The sequence below is a fragment of the Cololabis saira genome, chromosome 12 (assembly GCF_033807715.1).
Source record: "Cololabis saira isolate AMF1-May2022 chromosome 12, fColSai1.1, whole genome shotgun sequence".
Classification (NCBI taxonomy): domain Eukaryota; kingdom Metazoa; phylum Chordata; class Actinopteri; order Beloniformes; family Belonidae; genus Cololabis; species Cololabis saira.
This window is the reverse complement of record NC_084598.1, coordinates 5,097,744-5,121,634: the sequence shown is the minus strand read 5'-3', so window position 1 is coordinate 5,121,634 and position 23,891 is coordinate 5,097,744. Positions and strand designations below refer to the sequence as shown.

General features: G+C 41.0%; 1 protein-coding gene across 2 annotated transcripts in view; it reads right to left on the bottom strand.

Moving 5' to 3' along the window:
• Positions 1–21,096, bottom strand: part of klhl21 (kelch-like family member 21) — a 38,393-nt gene extending 17,297 nt beyond the window's left edge. The window contains exons 1-2 of one of the 2 annotated variants that reach the window (XM_061734701.1): positions 20,963–21,096; positions 4,965–5,717 (exon numbers count right to left, since the gene is read on the bottom strand). In XM_061734701.1, coding sequence (XP_061590685.1) covers positions 4,965–5,665 — 701 coding nt within the window. In that variant the 5' untranslated portion in view covers positions 5,666–5,717; positions 20,963–21,096. Of the gene's footprint in view, positions 1–4,964; positions 5,718–6,758; positions 6,793–20,962 lie in introns of those variants that run through there. The other variant, XM_061734702.1, reaches the window with a different exon arrangement.
• Between the last annotated feature and the right edge of the window lie 2,795 nt (positions 21,097–23,891).

Below are 23,891 nucleotides of genomic sequence, written 5' to 3'. Positions count from 1 at the left end.
AATTAACTGCTGAAGGAATGGCATAAATTTCGCCAAAATGACACAATTTATTCAAAATGGCCGACGTCCTGTTCGGTTTCGGCCATGGCTCCAAGAGACTTTTCTTTAAGTTGTGCCATGATACAGGTGTGTAGCGATTTTCGTGCATGTACGTCAAACCGTATTGTGGGGCTTGAGGCACAAAGTTTTCCGGGGGGCGCTGTTGAGCCATTTTGCCACGCCCATTAATGCAAACCATGAAATATCAAATTTATCGCCAGGCCTGGCTTGCATGCCAAATTTGGTGCCTTTTGGGGAACTATCAAATATGGACCAATCAGATGAAGGGGGGGTGCGCTTGTTGGCGTCTAGCGTCGCCACGGTAACACTTTTGAAAGAGAAAAGTAATGCGTGTAGTCGCAGGATGGAGACGCACATTTTGATGTATAACACATCTGGGTTCACGATACGGTTCGGGCTGAATTAACTCTCGAAGGAATGGCATATATTGCTCCAAAATTACGCGATTAATTCAGAATGTTCAAAATGGCCGACTTCCTGTTCGGTTTAGGCCATGGCGCCAAGAGACTTTTCTTTAAGTTGTGACATGATACAGGTGTGTACCGATTTTCCTTCATGTACGTCACACCGTATTATGGGGCTTGAGGCACAAAGTTTTTTCTGTCGAACCAATCAGATGAAGGGTGGGCACGCTTTTTGGCGTCTAGCGTCGCCACGGTAACGCTTTTGAAAGAGAAAAGTAATGCGTGTTGTCGCAGGATGGAGACGCACATTTTGATGTATAACACACCTGGGTGCACGTTACGGTTCGGGCTGAATTAACTTTAGAAGGAATGGCATAAATTTCGCCAAAATGACACGACTAATTCAAAATGGCCGACTTCCTGTTCGGTTTCGGGCATGACCCCAAGAGACTTTTGTTTAAGTTGTCCCATGATACAGGTGTGTACCGATTTTCGTGCATGTACGTCAAACCGTATCGTGGGGCTTGAGGCACAAAGTTTTCAAGGGGGCGCTGTTGAGCCATTTTGCCACGCCCATTAATGCAAACCTTTAAATATCAAATTTTTCGCCAGGCCTGACTAGGGTGCAAAATTTGGTGACTTTTTGGGCATGTTAAGGGGGGCAAAAAGGCCTTCACTTTGTCAGGAAAATAATAATAATAATAATAATTAAAGCTGCAAGCAGCAATGAACGGGCCCTCGCACTCACGGCCACCGCCCCCCATAAGTATAAGAAATGACACCACCCACGACTTCCTATGTCAAACCATTGAAAAGTTATAGCAGAAAAAAGGGACAACCAATCAGAAGAAGGGGCGGGGATAATTCAGGCCAATGAAGGTCAAGGACTCCATACAGAATCTGATGACACCACCCACACCTCTCTATGTCAAACCATTCCAAAGTTATAGCAGAAAATCGGGACAACCAATCAGAAGAAGGGGCGGGGCTAATTAAGGCCAACGAAGCTTAAGGACTCATTACAGAGTCCCATGACACCACCCACGACTTCCTATGTCAAACCATTCAAAAGTTATAGCAGAAAATAGGGACAACCAATCAGAAGAAGGGGCGGGGCTAATTTAAGCCAATGAAGGTCAAGGGCTCCATAAAGAATCTGATGACACCACCCACGACTCTCTATGTCAAACCATTCCAAAGTTATAGCAGAAAATCGGGACAACCAATCAGAAGAAGGGGCGGGGCTAATTAAGGCTAACGAAGCTTAAGGACTCATTACAGAGTCCCATGACACCACCCACGACTTCCTATGTCAAACAATTAAAATGTTATAGCAGAAAAAAGGGACAACCAATGACAAGAAGGGGCGGGGCTAATTCAGGCCAATGAAGGTCAAGGACTCCATACAGAATCTTATGACACCACCCAGGACTCTCTATGTCAAACCATTCCAAAGTTATAGCAGAAAATCGGGACAACCAATCAGAAGAAGGGGCGGGGCTAATTAAGGCCAACGAAGCTTAAGAACTCATTACAGAGTCCCATGATTCCACCCATGACTTCCTATGTCAAACCATTCAAAATTTATAGCAGAAAATCGGGACAACCAATCAGAAGAAGGGGCGGGGCTAATTAAGGCCAACGAAGCTTAAGGACTCATTACAGAGTCCCATGACACCACCCACAACTCTCTATGTCAAACCATTCAAAAGTTATGGCAGAGAAAAGTATTCTAGGGGGCGCTGTTGAGCCGTTAGGCCACGCCCATTAATGCAAACCATGAAATATCAAATTTATCGCCAAGTCTGGCTTGCATGCAAAATTTGGTGACTTTTGGAGAACTATCAAATATGGACCAATCACATGAAGGGGGGGCGCGCCTTTTGGCGTCTAGCGTCGCCACGGTAACACTTTTGAAAGAGAAAAGTAATGCGTGGTGTCGCAGGATGTAGACGCACATTTTGATGTATAACACACCTGGGGGCACGTTACGGTTCGGGCTGAATTAACTGCCGAAGGAATGGCATAAATTTCGCCAAAATGACACAATGTATTCAAAATGGCCGACTTCCTGTTCGGTTTCGGCCATGGCTCCAAGAGACTTTTCTTTAAGTTGTGCCATGATACAGGTGTGTAGCGATTTTCGTGCATGTACGTCAAACCGTATTGTGGGGCTTGAGGCACAAAGTTTTCCGGGGGGCGCTGTTGAGCCATTTTGCCACGCCCATTAATGCAAACCATGAAATATCAAATTTATCGCCAGGCCTGGCTTGCATGCCAAATTTGGTGCCTTTTGGGGAACTATCAAATATGGACCAATCAGATGAAGGGAGGGTGCGCTTGTTGGCGTCTAGCGTCGCCACGGTAACACTTTTGAAAGAGAAAAGTAATGCGTGTAGTCGCAGGATGGAGACGCACAATTTGATGTATAACACATCTGGGTTCACGATACGGTTCGGGCTGAATTAACTCTCGAAGGAATGGCATATATTGCTCCAAAATTACGCAATTAATTCAGAATGTTCAAAATGGCCGACTTCCTGTTCGGTTTCGGCCATGGCGCCAAGAAACTTTTCTTTTAGTTGCGACATGATACAGGTGTGTACCGATTTTCGTTCATGTACGTCAAACCGTATTATGGGGCTTGAGGCACAAAGTTTTTTCTGTCGAACCAATCAGATGAAGGGTGGGCGCGCTTTTTGGCATCTAGCGTCGCCACGGTAACGCTTTTGAAAGAGAAAAGTAATGCGTGTTGTCGCAGGATGGAGACGCACATTTTGATGTATAACACACTTGGGGGTACGTTACGGTTCGGGCTGAATTAACTTTCGAAGGAATGGCATAAATTTCGCCAAAATGACACGACTAATTCAAAATGGCCGATATCCGCTTCGGTTTCGGGCATGACCCCAAGAGACTTTTGTTTAAGTTGTCCCATGATACAGGTGTGTACTGATTTTCGTGCATGTACGTCAAACCGTATTGTGGGGCTTGAGGCACAAAGTTTTCAAGGGGGCGCTGTTGAGCCATTTTGCCACGCCCATTAATGCAAACCTTTAAATATCAAATTTTTCGCCAGGCCTGACTAGGGTGCAAAATTTGGTGACTTTTTGGGCATGTTAAGGGGGGCAAAAAGGCCTTCACTTTGTCAGGAAAATAATAATAATAATAATAAAAATTCCTACAGATACAATAGGGCCTTCGCACTGAAGGTGCTCGGGCCCTAATAATAATAATAAAAATTCCTGCAAATACAATAGGGCCTTCGCACTGAAGGTGCTCGGGCCCTAATAATAATAATAATAATAATAATGATAGCTCTGAAAACAGAAAGTGAAAAGATGCTAAGGAAACCGACAAAACCCATTTAGGTTGTCATTTCATCTCATGCATGTGTACATTCTTCTTTGTTTGCTTATTGTCTTTCTATATATGTGTCCATTACCTTTGCTTTGAATAATATCTTGTATGCTTTTATTGAATTTGCTAGTTTAAGGTCGTTGTGTAATGAGTTCCACAGTTTTACTCCTAAAACAGATATACATCTGCCCTTTGTATTTGTTCTTATTGCTGTTGTGTCAAACATTGCTGTTCCCCTGAGCTCATGTTTGCCCTCTCTTGGCTTGAACAGTTCATGCATGCAGCCTGGAAGTAAATTGTTATAAGCCTTGTATATTATCACAGTGGTGTTCAGATTAACTGTGACTACGTTTACATGCAGTCAAAATTCGGGTTATTGCTAATATTCCGGTTACTGAAACATTCAGAATATTCTGTTTACATGATAATTAATCATTCAGGATATCTGGATCAAACCAGCGACGCACGGAGAACGTGATGACGCAATTACCGTTATTTCCGCTTCTTCTTCCTGTATCCAAATTCAAAACAAATGCTGCTTCGTGCAACTTTTCGCTCACCTTCTTTTAAATCTCACTATCCCGGTACTTTCTACCGTCTACAAATGCAGAAATGTTCATATCCTTCATTACATTTATGAAGTGATTAGTCTCCTCCTGGTCTTGTTTCTCCGTGTTTATAAGAACTTCCTGGACTCAAAACACCAGGATTCCTTGTGAACAGAGCATGTGCAGAAAACAAATTCATGTTCCGTTTGATGGGGATATTCTGTTTGGTGTTTACATGACCCAATATTCGGGTTTTAAAAGGAGTAACCCAGGGGTCATATTGGGGTTTTTAAAAACCCGAATATGAGCAAATTCCAGTTATTCAAAGGGGTTATTGGTGTTTACATGGCCGTGCAAATTCGGGTTATTGCCAATATTCGGGTTTTAAAAGGGTTATTGATGCATGGAAACACAGTCTGTTTCTTGCAATTTAAGTGTATTGTTTTGAATGAAAAGTGGATTTGTTGATGCAAGATAATCAGACAAGTTTACAATTCTAATTGCTTTTTTTTGTAAAAAAATAAATGGGTTGGATTATTGATTTGTACGTATTCCCCCACACTTCCACACAATAAGTCAGGTATGGGAGTACCTGCGGACGAACGGCAGCCGGACCTGCTGCAGCAGCTCGGGCCAGTAGTGCAGCCGGCGCTGCAGGTCGGCCTTCACCCAGCGCACCGCGATCTGGTACACCGTCTCCTCCTTGTCCACGCAGAGCTGGTCGTCCGTCACGAACTCCAGCAGGCGTTTCCACGGCAACCGCTCAAAGTCAGTCCCCTTGGCCAGCTCCATGATGTTCTTGAGGACGAAGCGGCGCGCGCTGACGGCCAGCTCTCTGCAAGCGTAGGCCTCGGCGAAGTCCTGGATCTCCAGGCAGTTGGAGACGTCCAGGCGCTGCTCCAGGAAGGCGCAGCAGGCCTCCTTCACCGAGGGGAACTGGAACAGGTCGGCCGTCTTCAGCAGGAGGTCCACGTTGTCCTGGGTGACGGTGACCCGGCCCGTGTAGCAGAAGTCCACCAGCAGGCCCAGCAGCTCTGCCGACACCTCGTGCAGGACCACCCGGTCCATGGCGCTCTCCCTCAGCGTGCCGGCGAACATGGCCCGGAAGTAGGTGCTGGCGGCGGCCAGCACGGTGCGGTGGCAGTGGAACTCCCGGCCCTCCGCGCACAGAGTCACATCGAAGAACTTCCTCTCGGCCCGCAGCTCGTGGATTCCCCGCAGCAGGTTGAAGGCGTGGGCCGTGTCGAAGAACGGCAGGGTGGACGGCTGCGTCTGCAGCACCGGCTTCTCCATCTCCGCTCTCTCTCCGTGGATCTGGGGGTGGAGCTCAGAACGCTGGCTTCATCTGGAACAGAGAAGCAGACGTCAGCCAACTTACCACTAGACATGCAACAATCTCTCCTCCTCATTAGCCAGGACTTAACCCTTGTGCTGTCTTCAGGTCAAGGGAGGAGGAAGAGAAGAAGGGAGGAAAGAAGGAAGGAAGGGAGAAAAGAAGGAAGGGAGGAAAGAAGGAAGGAAAGAAGGAAGGGAGGAAGGGAGAAAAGAAGGAAGAAAGGAGGGAAGGAAGAAAAGAGGAAGGGAAGAAGGAAGGAAGGGAGAAAAGAAGGAAGGGAGGAAAGAAGGAAGGAAGGAAAGAAGAAGGGAAGAAGGAAGGATAGAGCAGGAGGAAAGAAGGAAGGGAAAAAAGAAGGAAGAAAGGAAGGAAAGAGGGAAGGAAGAAGGAAGGAAGGAAAGAAGGAAGCAAGGGAGAAAAGAGGAAGGGAAGAAGGAAGGAAGGGAGAAAAGTGGAAGGGAAGGAGAGAGCAGGAGGAAAGAAGGAAGGGAAAAAAGAAGGAAGAAAGGAAGGAAGGAAGGGAAAAAAGAAGGAAGCAAGGAAGGAAGGAAGGAAGGAAGGAAGGAAGGAAGGAAGGAAAGATGGATGGAAGGAAAGAAGGAAGGGAGAAAAGAGGAAGGGAAGAAGGAAGGAGAATTGGGTCATTTGGACCTGAAGGGTTAAGTAGGCTACTAAATTCAAAACAATTACTTACAAAAGTCAAAGATATTCAGTTTTCAGTTACATAAACTGAAAAGAAAGGAAAACTCGTCAAGACACGACCGGAGCAAGAATTTGGATTAGATTTTTGCTGGATACTTTCTGGTCATCAGAGGATGGTTTAAAGCTCACCTACACCTGTCAAATGTCAATAAACAGTGGTGTCTAAACATAGACATCCCTTTTATGTTTAAAAACATCTGAACAAAAAATGTAACTTTTCTCCCTTTCAGTGTCAGAAAAAAATTAAATACAACTAAATCCATTTCAAATATCTAATAGAAATTCAAAATTAACTCCAATAAATACAGCATTTTAGACTCAAAAAGTCTACATTTCCATTTCTCCTACCTGACAATCTGTCCAAGGCACGTTACAAGAGCAAAGTGACAACGTGTATGTGTGTGTGCCACTTTAGTGGAGAATATTACACGACAGCGAGGCTCAGAACCGCCGTGGTGAGTCGGAGCAGCTCCTTAGTTTAAGAAAGGGAGCTGGCTGTGGTCTGGAGCTATAAATACACCAGCACAGTCCATTTCCAGACACGAGTGGGGGTTGGATTTTGGGGAGAACACCTAACATGCAGTTAGCTGCCGTCACCACCCCCGACTAACACCGCTGGTATGTCTCTGTGGCCCGTCCGTGTGAGTTAGGAGGGTTTGTGAGCAGAGCCAGCAGAGCCTTGGCTCCTCACGCTCCTCAGGAAAACTTCCAAGCCCACTTACCAGGAAATCAGTTAGAAAAGCGCCAGTGAAGCACAGAACTGATTTGATCTCAAAAAATGAAACAAAAAAGTTGTATTTAGGGCATGTTGTTTTTTCTGACACTGGCAGAAACAAATTATTATCCCAGCAGCATAAAAATACTCTGATAATTCCTCTGGGGTAGGCAGCGTTGGCATAAATCAAAATACTATCAACTCTTTGGCCATGAAATGTACCCTTAATATGCTTCAAAAAATATACAGGACTGTCTCAGAAAATTTTAATATTGTGATTTTCTGTAATGCAATTACAAAAACAAAAATGTCATACATTCTGGATTCATTACAAATCAACTGAAATATTGCAAGCCTTTTATTATTTTAATATTGCTGATTATGGCTTACAGTTTAAAGGGAACCCTGGCTATTAAGACATGTAGGTCTTAAAAGATAAATGTTGGTATCAATTATAACAATGTGATATAAAAAACCTTTTTGATGTCTTCGTTTTTATAAAATTTGAAAATATAATTTAACTCGTAGGTCGACATTGTTGTTTACACCGCAATGCACTCTGGGTAGTGACGTCAGTCGGTTGCACCTGCTGGCCCCCGAACACTGTTGTGACTGTTCAACGAGATAATCCAGAGGATAAACATGTCATCTGTTCAGCCATTTCAATTTGAACCCAAGCACAAGGTCAAGGAGGAGGACAACACTGAAAACGAGCCAAACGAAGACCAAGAAAGACGGGAAGAGGCGAGAGTGGGACAGTGCAGCAACAGAGAAGGAGAGCGTTTGTTGTCAAGAGCTCATGTTTTTGTCAGCAGCTGTTCACTTTAAGCTACTGTGTGATAAAACGTATTCCAATATCAATCATTTTGGAGATTATTAGCATCCACCGCTGTCCTATGCTTTATAAATCATTAGGACAGTGGCGCTGCCAGGATTCAATTTCATAGTAGGCACAGAAACAGGGCTGAACAATTAATTGCATTTGCGATAATATTGCGATGTGATAAAACAAGATTTTCTAACCGCAAAGGCTGCGATTTGACCAGTCACGTGATCTGGTCACATTTCCGGCAGGGAAAAAAACTCAACAGTGCCGCGTGTCCGTGTGTACCTATCTACCATGGCCTCATTGTAAGGTTAGGGTTGATAGGGCTCGGCCAGACGGGGCTTTATAAATATATGGGCTTTATAAATTTATTAAATATATGAGCGCGGAGTCGGCGTGGTGAGGAGCTGCGCGCTGTGAAGGCCGATTTATGGTTCTGCGTTAAATCGACGCAGAGACTACGCCGTAGGGTACGTCGTAGGTTACGCAGCGACGCGCATCGTAAGGTGCGCGTACCGTGTCTCACTCGGCCTGAATATTCCACTATCTATTAGGGAGAGGATAGATTGGTTGGCTATTCAGAGTTCTATAAGTATTTCAAAGATCTTTTTCCCTCAAACAAAACTTTGCAGTGACAAATTGGATAACATGCGCACGGCGCACTACAGATATGGTGACAATATTATGCACCTCCACACAGATGCGAACATAAACATTATGGTGTCATCAAACGGTGGACCCAGCACGTACCAAAAATAAATCCTTCAAAAAAAGGGTACGCACAGTGCGTACAGGATTCCGGCTGGCAGCGCCGCTGCATTAGGATTAGGGCTGTTCGATTTTGCCCAAAAATAAAATCTCGATTTTTTTCTCTCAAAATCCGATTTTCGATTACGATTATTTTGTGAATTGACAAAAGGCAAAGAAATGATTTCAAATATGCTTTTTTTTTATTGAACATTTGCCCCATTGGGCTTTAAGTGCAAACTTTGCTCCTATTAAACCAAAAATGAATGAATAAAGTGCAAAACTCTGTAAAATAAGTTGAAAAAAAGTTTTAAAAAATATAATAAAATATAAAGTTTTATCTCTGAAAAAAAAAAATCAGCACTTGCAAACATACAGTAAGTTATATTTCCAATTAAATAAAACGAGACATTTTCTAATTAAACTAAACTGGGTCTTTGCATGCTAAATAATAATGCAACCCATGAAGGAGGTAGAGGTGTGTAATGTCAGTCATTACATTTGCTATTCACATTTGCAAGTTTTTTGCAAGGAACACGAGCCGGTCTACCGCATCTGGCTTGAGGGATGCCCGGTGGCATGTTACAACGCCCCCTCCTACACTAAAGAGCCTCTCAGATGGGGCACTTGTCGCAGGTATTGAGAGGTATTTCCATCAATCATTAATATGGTATCAATCATTAATATGTGTGCAGACAAGGTTTTAAAAAAAAAAAAAAAAAAATTTTTTTTTTTGAAAAATCGATTTTACGATTTTCACATTTTAACATCGTTCTAATTACATAATCGCGATTACGATTTAAAATTGATTAATCGAACAGCCCTAATTAGGATATACAGTTTAATGCAGTGATCTCCCGTGCATCACAGCACACGAGAACTTTGAGCCAGTTTGCCTCAACCGAGACGTCTTATGGGCTGCCCTCGTCAGCCTCCACGGCCGGGAGAGTGCTGCTCGTCTATGTTTTAGATACCTGTCGCAGTTAAACAAACGCGGCTTATCTTCCCAGAGCAACCGAACTACGTCATCGCCCCCAGAATGCATTGCGCAGGTAAAACATGACGCCTCCCGCAGGTCAAAATATGTAATAAACATTGTAGATTTTTAAAGCAATTACATTATTTTGTGTGTTTCTAACAACATATTTTAGTATAAGAGAACAATTGTGGCTTATTAGGGACTACAAGTCTTAATAACCGGGGTTCCTTTTAAGAAAACTCAAATATCCTATCTCAAACAATTTGAATATTCTGGGAATCTTAATCTTAAACTGTAAGCCATAATCAGCAATATTTAAATAATAAAAGGCTTGCACTATTTCAGTTGATTTGTAATGAATCCAGAATGTATGACATTTTTTTTTTTTTTTTTTTTTTTTTTTTTTATAAATTGCATTACAGAAAATAAAGAACTTTATCACAATATTCAATTTTTCTGAGACAGTCCTGTACATGTTAACTCAACATTTTATTGGGATTAGTTTAGTAATTAGTTTCATTAACCACTCTTGTTTATATGCGAGGAGAAGATTGGTGGGTTGGTTGTTATGAGTTCGTATTAAACCCCTCCCCCAGTTTCTTCTTCTTAGGTCAACATCATTTTCTTCTCAAAATATACCGGCATCTGCTTACACACATTTGTTTAAAGGTTACTATTAAGCCCCTGGTCCTCTGGCACCAGCACAGAACGCATTCCACACCAGGGTTCAATAATGCAGTGGTCAAACTAGCGGTACAGGGATCAAACTGCTCTCATGTGGGACATTCAGAGCCATACAAAGCAGTCCTGCAATCAAAATGACATCTTCCTTAATTTAAAAAATAAATCTTTCAAATTATTGTGAGAAATCTCTAAGCAGGGAGAACCTGCACTGGATAGTCTTTCATTTTGCAGTGGTATTATTTATTTAACCTGAATGGGGGGAGGTCATGTGGGCAACACGGGCATTTTTGGTGATTTGCTGGTGCGGATCATTAAGGTGTGCATTTAAATAATGAAAAAGAGAGAATAGCTTTAGAGAAGTTATTCCGGTGGCACATCAACCAGGAAAGGGTTATAAAACATTTGGAGTGTTTGGAGTTCAGTCTTCTACAGTGAGAACATTATTCACAAGTGGAAAGCATTCAAGGCAGCTGCAAATCTTCCAGGAAGTACATGTCCCAGCCAATGCTCCAAGAAATACAAAATATAAGCACTACATCACTGAACATGTTAATGGTTAAGGTCTAAAACAGCACAAATAGAGGGAGAATGAGCAAGTATGGTTCGTTTTGGAAAGCTTGTCTGGTGAAAGCTTTTTCTGTCTGAAAAGAACATGCAAATACAATTGAAATTGGAAAAACTGCATCAAAACAAACCACAAGACCTCTGGAATAATGTCCTATGGACCAATGAGGCCAAAGTGGAGTTATTTGGCACTAATATCCAACACCACCTTTCTGCAAAAACCAAGCATAGCATTTCAGTGGAAGCACTTCATACTCTTGTTAAGCACAGCAGTGATGAGGTAGCAAATTGTTTTACTGACTTTAGGCACCTTGCAGTCACTGAGTTGACCGTGGACCTCTGTATATGAGGCAGTCCATCCAACAGATAGTTTTGTCCAAATCGGATCATGCAACCGGGACTAGGGATGGGAATTGATACGATTTTTAGGATTCCAATTCCATTTTCGATTCTGCTTAACGATTAAATTATTTATTGATTCCCTTATCGATTTCCATTTGGGGAAAAAGGACAATGAGGCAAATTACGCTAGTATGATTGGCAGTGTTTGTTACTTAACTATTTACCCGCAGTAGTATTAGCCAAGGACATGTTAACGTTGCTGTTGAGAATTACTGACGTTGGTCCGGAGCGGATCGAAAACACGACATTCATTGATTGTTATTGGTTGCTGTGTGCACAAATGTTTTAGCATGTTGATAGTATTTTTTCCCTTCGACGATATAACCACTTGGCAAGTATTGCAAGTTTCCCTGTTGTCCTCTTTTTTACTGAAATGTAACCAGACTTTTGAGCATTTGTATTGCTTGGGCGCCATGTTTACTATTGACTGCGTTTCCATGCATCAATAACCCTTTTAAAACCCGAATATTGGCAATAACCCGAATTTGCACGGCCATGTAAACACCAATAACCCCTTTGAATAACCCGAATTTGCTCATATTGGGTTTTTTAAAAACCCGAATATGAGCCCTGGGTTACTCCTTTTAAAACCTGAATATTGGGTCATGTAAACGCCAAACGGAATATCCCCATCAAACGGAACAGGAATGTGTTTTCTGCGCATGCTCTGTTCGCAAGGAATCCTGGTCTTTTGAGTCCAGGAAGTTCTTATAAACACGGAGAAACGCAAGACCAGGAGGAGACTAATCACTTCATAAATGTAATGAAGGATATGAACATTTCTGCATTTGTAGATGGTAGAAAGTACCGGGATAGCCAGATTTACAAGAAGGTGAGCGAAAAGTTGCGTGAAGCAGCATTTGTTTCGAATTTGGATCCAGGAAGAAGAAGCGGAAATGACGGTAATTGCGTCATGATGTTCTCCGCGCGTTGCTGGTTCGATCCAGATGTCCCAAATGATTAATTACCATGTAAACGGAATATTCCGAATGTTTCAGTAACCGGAATATTAGCAATAAGCCGAATTTTGACTGCATGTAAATGTAGTCATTGATTTCCTTATCGATTTCCATTTGGGGAAAAAGGACAACAATGAGGCAAATGACGCTAGTATGTTACCTGCAGTATTATTAGCCAAGGACATGCTAACGTTGCTGTTGGGTTGAGAATTACTGACGTTGGTCCGGGTCGGATTGAAAACACGACATTCATTGATTGTTATTGGTTGCTGTGTGCACAAATGTTTTAGCATGTTGATATTTTTTCCCTTCGACGATATAACCACTTGGCAAGTATTGCAAGTTTCCCTGTTGTCCTCTTTTTTACTGAAATGTAACCAGACTTTTAGCATTTGCATTGCTTGGGCACCATGTTTACTATTGACTGTTGGCTTACGCTTAGCAACGTGTGTGCTGATTCGTGCCCACTGGAATCGAAAAGCGAATCGTTCACAAAATTTGCAAATGATTCCAAGGAATTGAAACACTGGGGGCCGGTTCTGAACAAGAACCGGTTCTCGATTCCCATCCCTAACCGGGACAATGATCCAGGCACATCAGCAGATCAGAGCCACTGGAAAACCAACAAGGTTTTGGACTGCCCTAGTCAAAGGGCCAATCCCAATACACCCCCTACTCACTACCACTAGCCCTAAAATTCAAGCCACAAATTTTAGGGCCCTTGAAATCTTCCCAGGGCCCTGTCCCAATACACCCACTACCTCTACTTTTCAGCACCACCCCTAAATTTTGCGTGCTACGTCACTGCGTGGTTTATGTTCGGGTACGTAAGCGACTGCGTAGTTACATTTGCACATACGTCGCACCAAATCAGGAAGCCCAGAGCTAAAAGCTGTTTTACTTTCAGCTGTAGCGCTGTTAATATGCCACTTTATTAAGTTTTAATATTTTTTCAGTCGTAAAAGTAACCGTTAAGATCCCCAACCTGGGCTCAGTTTAGCCAAATAACGCCTGTTAAGAAATATGATCCGATGTTTTCGGAGAAGAGCCGCCGGCTCGGAGCAGCAGCAGCTCACGGCCGGGTAAACCTGCGCCGTCGTCCCGGGGAGAAACCTGCAGCTCTGTGGAGAATTACCGCTGGCTGAAATAAATAATTTAGGAAGATAAATGTTGGTTTAATAGATGAAATCTAACAGTTGTAGCTACGCCTGTTAAGAAATTTGCTCCGAAAATTTTGGGATCAAAACTTCTTGCCGGCTCGGGAACTGATTTATGGTTCCGCGTTAAATCGACGCAGAGCCTACGGCGTAGGGTACGGCGTACGGCGCGCGTCGCCGCGTAACCGTCGTAGCAAATGACGACGAAAAGCATTCTGGGAATTTTTTCTGGCCCTAGTTAACCTAGTGTGCATCCGAAATCCCTCGATCCGTAGGGACAGATTCATAGCCACTGCCCTCGTTTTCTCCACTACCCCTAGGTGAAAAGAGGAATTGGGACGCCACTAACCTCACAGGAACGCGCAAAATTTAGGGGTAGGGCTTAAAAGTAGGGGAAGTGGGTGTTTTGGGACAGGGCCAAAGTCACAGCTTCAATCCACCTGAAACGCTGTGTGGAACCTTATCAGAGCTGCCCACTTCGGTTTTTGGCTTTGCTTTTGTTGAACATGAATGACATGGTGAAAAGAGTTTGATGTTGTTTGCCCAATACTAAGACCCCTCTATGGTAAGAGTGGTCGAGAATAAATGTTTACACACAATAAAAACTTAACTGCATACTCACTATGTTAAACCAATCAACGTCACAACATTGACACGTCAAAATCACACAAAATACTTCTGGATCAGAGAGACTTTGATCACACATCAGAATAATTACATTTGTACACTAATCTATCCATTGCTGATACATTTAATAAAGACCAAGATTATTAACCATCTTGACAATCAACCCCTTCCAAAATAGGCCTATTTTTGGAGATTACCATTTGAAAATGACATATTTAAAGCAACATGGTCTACAAATATCTTGGCACCTTCAGAAGTCAGTCTTTGCCAGATTTCAAATTATTACGGTAATAAAAAAAACTACCCAAGCAATCACGCAAGTCGTGATACACACATATAATCCATCAAACAAAAGTGCTGTTTTAGGATTATATGCTTCTAACTTTTCCAGGTACAGTATTGATACATGCACTTAGCATTGCCATTTGTTTTGGCCGATGGAAGTCTTCATTATTGAAGAATGTAGCTTAACACACTGAACTGCTCTTTAAGGCAATGTTCTTTGCAAATAACATTTCTCTGCTTTTTACGTGACGTTCTGAGCATGAAACATTACTACACAACTGTATGGTTCTTCGTAGTTTTACTAACTAGTGCCTCGTCTGTAGTTTAGTGGTACCCTGGTGTCTGTGTCCATCACATAAGTACGTAACTATGTATGTGAGACAGAGAGAAGAGAAACAAGCAGCTCCACCAATATAATATTAATGCAGCATAAACTATAAGGCTAGAAAACTGTGTCATGATATACCACACATATTCATATCTACAAAAAGCTTTATATCATACATATCGTTGTAGCACCATGCCCTACTACTGAAGTTTAAAGTATAAATATTTAAAGGAGACCTATGATGGCATGTAATACCTATTTTTAAGATTAAGATTCCCAGAATATTCTAATTTTTTGAGATAGGATATTTTAGTTTTCTTAAGCTGTAAGCCATGATCAGCAATATTAAAATAATAAAAGGCTTGCAATATTTCAGTTGATTTGTAATGAATCCAGAATGTATGACATTTTTGTTTTTGTAATTGCATTACAGAAAATTACAATATTCAAATTTTCCGAGACAGTCCTGTATATTTTAAAGCAAGAAAAAACGTGTTTTTCATAATAGGTCCCCTTTAAGGCTGTTCAGTCAAAAATCTGGGCTATATATATATATATATATATATATATATATATATATATATATATATATATATATATATATATATTTTTTTTTTTTTTTTTTTTTTTTTCCAAACAGTGTCCAAATGATGGCCAAACAGCCCCCTGACTAAAACCCTGCATTTAATGTATCTAAATGTACCCAACCATTTCAAATATAACTGCTTTGTATCCGATTAACTTTTCAGTGTGTGCGCTCCATGCCACCAAATGGAGCACGTGTTGTGCTGCGGTTGTTTACACAAAACCTAATATCAGGGACGGCCTTGCGGACTAGAGCAATAAACATCTTGACATAAACTTGATAGCCAAAGGAATCTACATACAGTTCAGTTCGCACATCGTTGCTATCTGTGGACTCTTGGCTCTCACCTGAAAGCTGGCTCTTGTTTGTGGAACACAACTAAAGTTGGTATGCTGAACGTGTGTGGCGCATTGCATTCTGGTCTTTCTATGTGTTGACTTAGCCAGCTGACGTTGGAACTGTAACTTATATAGATGGGAAATGTCTTCATAAGCTTAAAGCTGAGCTTTTTTCCTGCCCGGCCAGTGTGCTGCACGCGTATATGTACCATGCTGTGTGTGATCCCTGCATTGTTAGTTCTTAGTATCAAGGGTACCAAGGGCAATTGTTAGGACAAGGTTAATTTTAGCATACCATGAGTATCGCTCCAGCACTCTGTGGCAATTCATCAAAAAGTTGCAGAGAGATGTCAGCTTGAAGAGAAGTGTTGGCGTGATCTTGCAGCACTGCCATCCTCTGAATAATAAAATAGCAAAAGCACTGCTTCATAGAAGGAGTGACTTTCAGGAGTCACAGGAGTCAACCGTCTTCAGCAAGTTGTTTATCTGGGAGCTGCTTTGTGAGTGCGAGGACAGTAAATCAAAAACAGACTGACTTCCCAATGTTGTTGGTGCAGGCACAGCGTGTTGTCAGCCTAATGGTGCCTTTGACAGTGTTGCCCTTTGCTGGGGAAACTATTATACACAGGCCTAATCGCTACCTTTAGTGTCATTCCATAATCAAAGACGGCATAACTCTTTTCAACAAACCTTGCTAAGTCTGGATATTCATAAAGGGCTTATGCAGGGTCCCTGAAGAGAGAATCAGCAGTTTCATTATTATTATTTTACACCTTTTAAATGTGGATGTATGGCTAAAATACAACACATGTGTGTTTTGCACGGAATATATTACTGTGAAAAACATATTTACATGTCTCAAGTGATTACCAATTAAAACTGAAGAAAAAAAACCCCAAAACAACCTGTCACTTTGTTCGGGGACATAGTTATCAGATAGGTCATCACACAGCCCTGCATCTTTGCATGGTACTCCAGCCTAACGGATGCAGCTCCAAGGTGAAATAAAGCTGCAAGCAGCGATGAACGGGCCCTCGCGCATGCAATTTCCACCAATAAAGGTCAAGGACTCATAACGAAGTCCGATGACACCACCCACAAGTCTTTATGTCAAACCATTCAAAAGTTATTGCAATAGGAACTATCACATATCAACCATTCAGAAGAAGGGGCGAGGCTAATTTGCACCAATTAAGGTGAACGATATGGCCTTTTATTAATATCTCAATATTTTTAGGGCATGTCACGATACACAATACATATCTCGATATTTTGCCTTAGCCTTGAATTAACACTTTGATGCAAACAATCACACCAGTATGATGATTCTATATGTCTACATTCAAACATTCTTGTTCATACTGCATTAATATATGCTAATTTTAACTAACTTTCCTGCAAAAAGGGGGAATAAGTCAAATTTACCAAAACTGTATTTATTAAACAGTTACTAAGCAGTGAGTGGCACAAACATAAAAAGTTGTAATTTAATGCCCGCGGCTAAAAGCAAATGCGTGACAACGTATACTTGAATATTCACGATAGAGTCATTTTGTACATCGCACAGAGTAGAAGCCGAGATACATCGACTATACTCCATACATCGCCCAGCCCTAACCGTTACCCCCCTAATCCACATCCAGCTACCAACACGTTCACCCTGCACCTGGCAGGTCAACGGCCACACAGAAACAGCTGCTTCTCCAGCGAGGCAGAGCACCATCAGAGGATAAAACCCCCATCAGAGGATAGAAAACCCCCAGCCCTCACCGCTCAGCCCGGCCTGCCCTTAAAAAGGCATCCAGGCGCTCACCTCATTCCCTGCAGAGGAAGGATAAAGGAGTGTGGAAGAGACACGTTCTCGTGTTCTTTTGTGCGTAGAAATACTTATGCAATCACACGATGGCCACTTGTAGCAGACGGAGATTATCAGAGATCATTAACCACTGAATTTGAAGAATTTTAGACAACAGCATGACGTGTGCCACATCAAAGTAAAATCTTCAAAATGTTTAACAGTGAAAAAGTTTTACTGCCGTTTGATGAGCTGCATCTCAAACAGGAGAAGTGAACGGTGGGAGATGTGTGAAATACAAGTGAAACTTAAGATTTCCTTAATGAATACCCCAAGTACAAACACATTTGGTCGAAATAAGGACTGTTCATTTGGAGGTATGCTATTCAAAATATTCTTAAATCACATTGTTTTCAGGATATTGCTCTCAATGTAAACAGACATTACCCGACTCTGAATAGCTGTCAGGGATTTGACATCAATTTATATTTCCAAAGCCTACATCTATTTCACAGCTACGGAAAGGCCTGTCACAATTCACAAATATTTAATAGAAACTGATTGATGTAACGGTAATCAATTTCCCCTCTGGGATAAATCAAGTGTTCTGAATTGAATCGAGTCTGCAAAACCATCATTCTTCCCCTGTATGAAAATAGCTTGGTGAAACTAACAGAAATGTTACAGAAAAGACAAATAAACATTATTTATCATTCCTGTATTAATTTCAAACACGTTACTATTATTCTTTATAAATCTTGTATGAATGTTTAAATCATTAGTGGGTTTATAGCTACTATAAGAAAAGGCATAAACACAATTATAGCAAGACAATTAAACTGTTAATAACAATTATTTGTATGCCAAGATTTCATAGTCACCACACCACGTTCCCCAATAAAAAGGTTTGTGTAACGGATAAACAGCTTAAAAAAATAAATAAAGAAAAAGTAGGTTGCAGTTAAAAAGTTTCAAAAATGACCTTTTATTTCGCTCTGACAGAATTACATCGAAAAAGATATGGTAAAGATAATCAAAAGGAGGCTTTGCAATATTTAAATTGCATTATGATGCATCTTTCCTGGACTCTTTTTAAACAGTTGGATCACAACTCCCACTTCAGTAAATGACTCGCGCAATTAAAACTTCAGTAAATGACTCGCTCATTAAAGTGGGCAGCATGAAGCATGAAGCTCGTTTCAGAGGAATGATTCAGGAATGATTCAGGAATGATTCAGGCTTCACCTGAACTGCTGCTGCAGCTGTACGAGTCAAGGTCTGGGAACACGGACGGGTTTCAGTTCCCAGTTACTTGGTGAGAGATTAAAACGTCCCCCGGTTCCCCCCTGGTCCCCTGTCCTCCCAGTGGCACCACCATGCCCCCCCCTACAAATTTGCTGCCCCCCCCACTGGCCTCAATAAAAAAAAAAGAAAAAAAAAAAACACTTGCCGGTCACATAGATTCTATCGTCCATTATGCGTTTCATCCCAAATCATTTGGGCAAATGTTGATGTTGATGTTGTCGACAAAAATCGATAATCAAAATTGTCAACAATGAATTCCATTGTCGACAATTGTCTCCAGACGTGTTTTTCCAATAGAGTGAGGCGTCTCACTTCAATACGATCTCTGCCGAGAGTAGCGCATGCACGATAGCGTCTCAGCAGCTGCGCGTAATAAAACTTCAAAAGTTTGGGAGCATTTTAGCCTCGATATGGCGAATAAAAAGATTACTTGCAAGGTTTGCAAAGCAGACCTTGCTTTTCACGGGAGCACCTCGGTAATGCATTTGAAGAGAAAGCACGTCAGGACCCGCCTTGGTTAGATATTAAGCCTATTTTCGTTTCATTCGTTAACTTTGTTTATTTCATGTTATTTATTAGTATTATTTGAGCCACTCACAGCTACTTTCGTTATAACCTCAATCATAATTGATGCTGCGCGAAAGGCGAAAAAGCTTGTGTGATGATGACAATGATGGATTTGCATCTAACTTTCAGTCAGGTGCCTATGAACTATCAATTATCCATCAAGCTCCACAATGATCATGTTAACATTAAATCAAATAGATTTGTCTCGGACATTTCTCTTAAAGGAGCTTGAGGCCGGATTGTGGCAAGATTTATGAAAAAAATCCGTATACATTTTAGGTTTTCTAGTAATAATGTCAGATGAAGCGTTCCAAACCAAAAAGAATGAGCCCTCTAGTGTATCTCTCCGTTGCCTTGAACAGGCTGTGTGCTGCAAAATGTGCTGCAATTCGGTCCCGAATTTCCCACACTGGGCTGCGGATGTGACGTCACATGACGCTGCATGTGCGTTCTCCCCGTTCTCCCGTGCCGGCTTCACTGTTGGCTGCAGTACCCCCAACGGCCGTCGTGGTGAAGGGTGGCGCTAGAGTCTCATTTCTTAAAAGGAGCCTCAAGCTCCTTTAAGGGGAAGGGAAAAGACGAAATCAATGCATCTCTATGATTGTGCGGCATGAATTCTCAGAGTTTTGCGGATGCGGGTGGTAATGGTCAGAAATTCCGCGGGAGCAGGATGAAGAAAACAGTCCCGCTATAGCAGGGCTCTAGTACCATCTTTCTTGTGTTTATTATAATTTGCCACATAATTAAAGAACCTCATACTAAATAAAAAATGTTGTTTTACTTATTATCTGATTAGTCGACTAATCGTTTCAATAGTCGGTGACTAGTCGACTAAGATAAGATAAGATAATATATTCCTTTATTAGTCCCACAGCGGGGAAATTCGCAGTGTACAGCAGCAAAGGTGATAGTGCAAAAACAAGAGGCATCAATAGAAATAATAATAATACAATAATAATAATAATAATAAATACTGGTATATAAAATAAGATAACAAACGGATATTTACATAATTGCATGTTGCAGTGAATGATATTGCACATTATTTTCCAGTATTCCAGTACTATTAAAATAGTCGTTAGTTGCAGCCCTAATATATATACAAAAAAATGTTTTTTATATATATATATATATATATATATATATATATATACATACACACACATATATTAAAAATGCATATATAACATATATATGCCTTGGGTTTTAACCAACATGGTATTAACCGTTAATATATATGCAGACAAGTTAGAAAGTTAAAACAAAACAAAAAAAGTATTTCTGAGCCTGTATCCTACAACAGTATAATAAAATCCTGTAATGATGGCTTTAGTTTTGGTTCCACCCCCAGAGTTGAAGTGGCCCCCTCTAGCCCCCCTCATGTCTGGAGGCGCCCCTGTGTCCTTACTTTCACGTAATGACGAATAATGTTCTGAACATTATGTTAAAAAAAGCCGTGTAGTTTATAACAGAATTTGGCCTGCTCTGTAAATTGTTTAAACGCGAGCTTGCACCTCTTATGGTTTTACAGCGCCAGCAAACACAGCAGTGTAAACAGAAAACAGCAGCTTGTAAACGCAGAGTGAAAGGGTTGTTTTCCAGCATCACGTCCCTGTCCTCCTGCTGTCCTCCGCTCTAACAAACCAACAACCTCAAACACAACACCAACTTAGTGTCTGACAACTCACCAGAGCGAGAACCCAGCAGAAAAAGAGGAGTTCAGACAGAACAGCCCGGGAAGATGAACCGAATGGAGCAGGAATGAAAGTTTGATACGGCGACTCCGCTCGGCCTCGTCTGCGCCATGACACCGCAGCGCTGCCTTCAGGGGCGGTCGGAAAAACCGGTACTCTAAACAGCATCTACTGGAGGAGCCGTCGGAAAAACCTGCATCTAGAAACACCATAGACATACGTAAACGCCCCATGGAGCTGCTGCGATACGTCAACGTCGCCGCCATATTGGATGTGGCAAGACTGCGCTGTAAACTGTAAACTAATACAAGTGAATGGACTTGTTTTCATAAAGCGCCTTTCTACAAAGAAATTTACGTTTTACGTCTCATTTATTCATAAACACACGCACTAATATACTTGGAAAACAGTTAGGCACCAAATATAATATATTTAATTTTCTCAGATGGCAAAAATAAGAACTTTATTGATCCCACAGAGGAGTAATTCATGTTATATCAGCTATAGAGAACAAGGTAGTGCCGAAAAACAATAAATATCCCCCCTCACAAAAATAAGAAAAACAGAGAAACATATTTTCTTATCAACAAAAATATTTTAAAAATTTCAAGTAACAAAATAACATATTTGAACAATTTTTCAGACAATAAAATAACATTTGAACCATTTTTCAGACAACAAATAACATTCTTATTTTTGTGAGGGGGGATATATCGTTTTTCGGCACTACCTTGTTCTCTATAGCTGATAAAACATCAATTACTCCTATGTGGGATCAACAAAGTTCTTATTTTTGCCATCTGAGAAAATTAAATATATTATATTTGGTGCCTAACTGTTTCTCAAGTATATTAGTGCGTGTGTGAATAAATAAATGAGACGTAAAACGTAAATTTCTTTGTAGAAAGGCGCTTTATGAAAATAAGTCAATTTACTTGTATTAGTTTACAGCGCAGTCTTGCCTCATCCAATATGGCGGCGTCGTTGACGTATCACAGCAGCTCCATGGAAGGAGGAGGATACATGTCTATGCTAGAAACCATAGAAACACCGTCTGCTGTTGTAAAAACCTGCATCTTTTTTTTTCTTTTTTTTTTTAATCGAAAATGTCTTTATATACAAACAACTATTGTTTATATAATCTATAAACAGCATCTACTGGATGATCTGTCGTAAAAACCTGCATCTAGAAACACCGTCTAGGCAAGACAAGTTTATTATAGCACAATTCAACACAAATAAATTAAGTTCTTTACTTCAACATTAAAAGCGGCAAGACATAATTAAACAGTAAATAAAAAATAAGATGAAATAAAATGATAAGAAAAGAGGTAAAATAATAAAAAAACACAAGTTGCTGAAAATAAGGGCAGTAGAGTACAGCAGGTACACATCTCATTCGCAGTTTTCAAAAATGATTTAATTTAAGAGTACGCTTAAATAACAAATACATTTAAATAAAATGTTAAGAAAAGAGGTAAACCTTGCTTGGTTCTGGTTCTTGGGAACCACCAGATCCAGATGAAGGGGTCTGGGAGCTTCATAGGGAACTAACAGATCCAGTATGGATTTTGGTCCAACTGTCGTAAAAACCTGCATCTTTTTTTTTTTAATTCATTTTTTTATTGAAAATATTTTTATGTACAAACAACTATTGTTTATATATATATATATATATATATATATATATATATATATATATATATATATATATATATATATATATATATATATATATATATATATATATATATATATATATATATAGCATCTACTGGATGACCTGTTGTAAAAACCTGTATCTATAAGTTAATGGCATCGACTGTATAATAGTAATTAGTCAAACATGAAAATATTTAGCGAATTACAAGTCAACATTGTATAATCTGATTTACTAAGTCAACAGATATTAATATAGCCTCTAACTTAAATTCATTTTTTTTCACATTTACTTCTATTTTTATTATCAATCTTCTTTGACGGTAGATTTCTTTCCTTGATTCTTAAAGGGAACCTATTATGAAAAACAGGTTTTTTCTTGCTTTAACATATATAAAGTGGTCTCCCCTCAGCCTGCCAACTCAGAGAAGGAGGAAAGCAACCAGATTCTGCAGTGTCTGTACAGCCGCCCGGATGAGCCGTCCAGTGTGATGTGGATCTACGAGCCGTTCAGATTCGGCGCATTTTCGTTACGTAACCAAAATTCAAACCACGCCCACAACTATAAAACCGTGTAACTGCATGAGCGTCCGACTATCGCAGCACTGCGTGACATCGGACTCTCTGTCCATCTCCCTCCAGCAGCTGCCACTTTATTGAGGTTTTTGTAGTGAAATGAGGAGGAATCATAGAGATAACTTCTCATTTCAACTAACTGGATCAGCCGTTCCTCATCCGTGACTGTTTCCTACAGCGCTTTCAACCGGCTTTCAACGCGAGCGACAGGAAACGGCCAGCTCAAAACGGTGCGCCGCGTCGCGCTAGTCGCGCCGCGCTGCGGCCAGTTAGGACAGTCCAATAGAAAATAAAGCAATGGTATTGATTTTGTCCCTGACGCTCGCATCACATGCAGTTAGGACACGGTGTAACTAACTCCGCCGGCCGGAGCTTCCACCATTTTTTCGTAGCGGTGTATCGCATCATTCGCGTCATTCAGGCAGCCAATCAGCACAGTGCCTCATTATCATAGCCCCGCCCACTCAGAATCCCGCATAGATAATGAGGTTAGAGAATGGGAAGATAAAGACATGGCTCAGAGGCTGAATTTCTAATTTATTTAGCAAAAACAATCAAAAGCTTGTTTTTCAGACATTCAAGGCCTGTTTAGAATAGGGATTAGATGCCATAATAGGTCCCCTTTAAGATTCAGCTCTCATCGTAAAGGTTTCTTCAGTTTCCAACTTCAACTGAGGGCTGCAGAGCT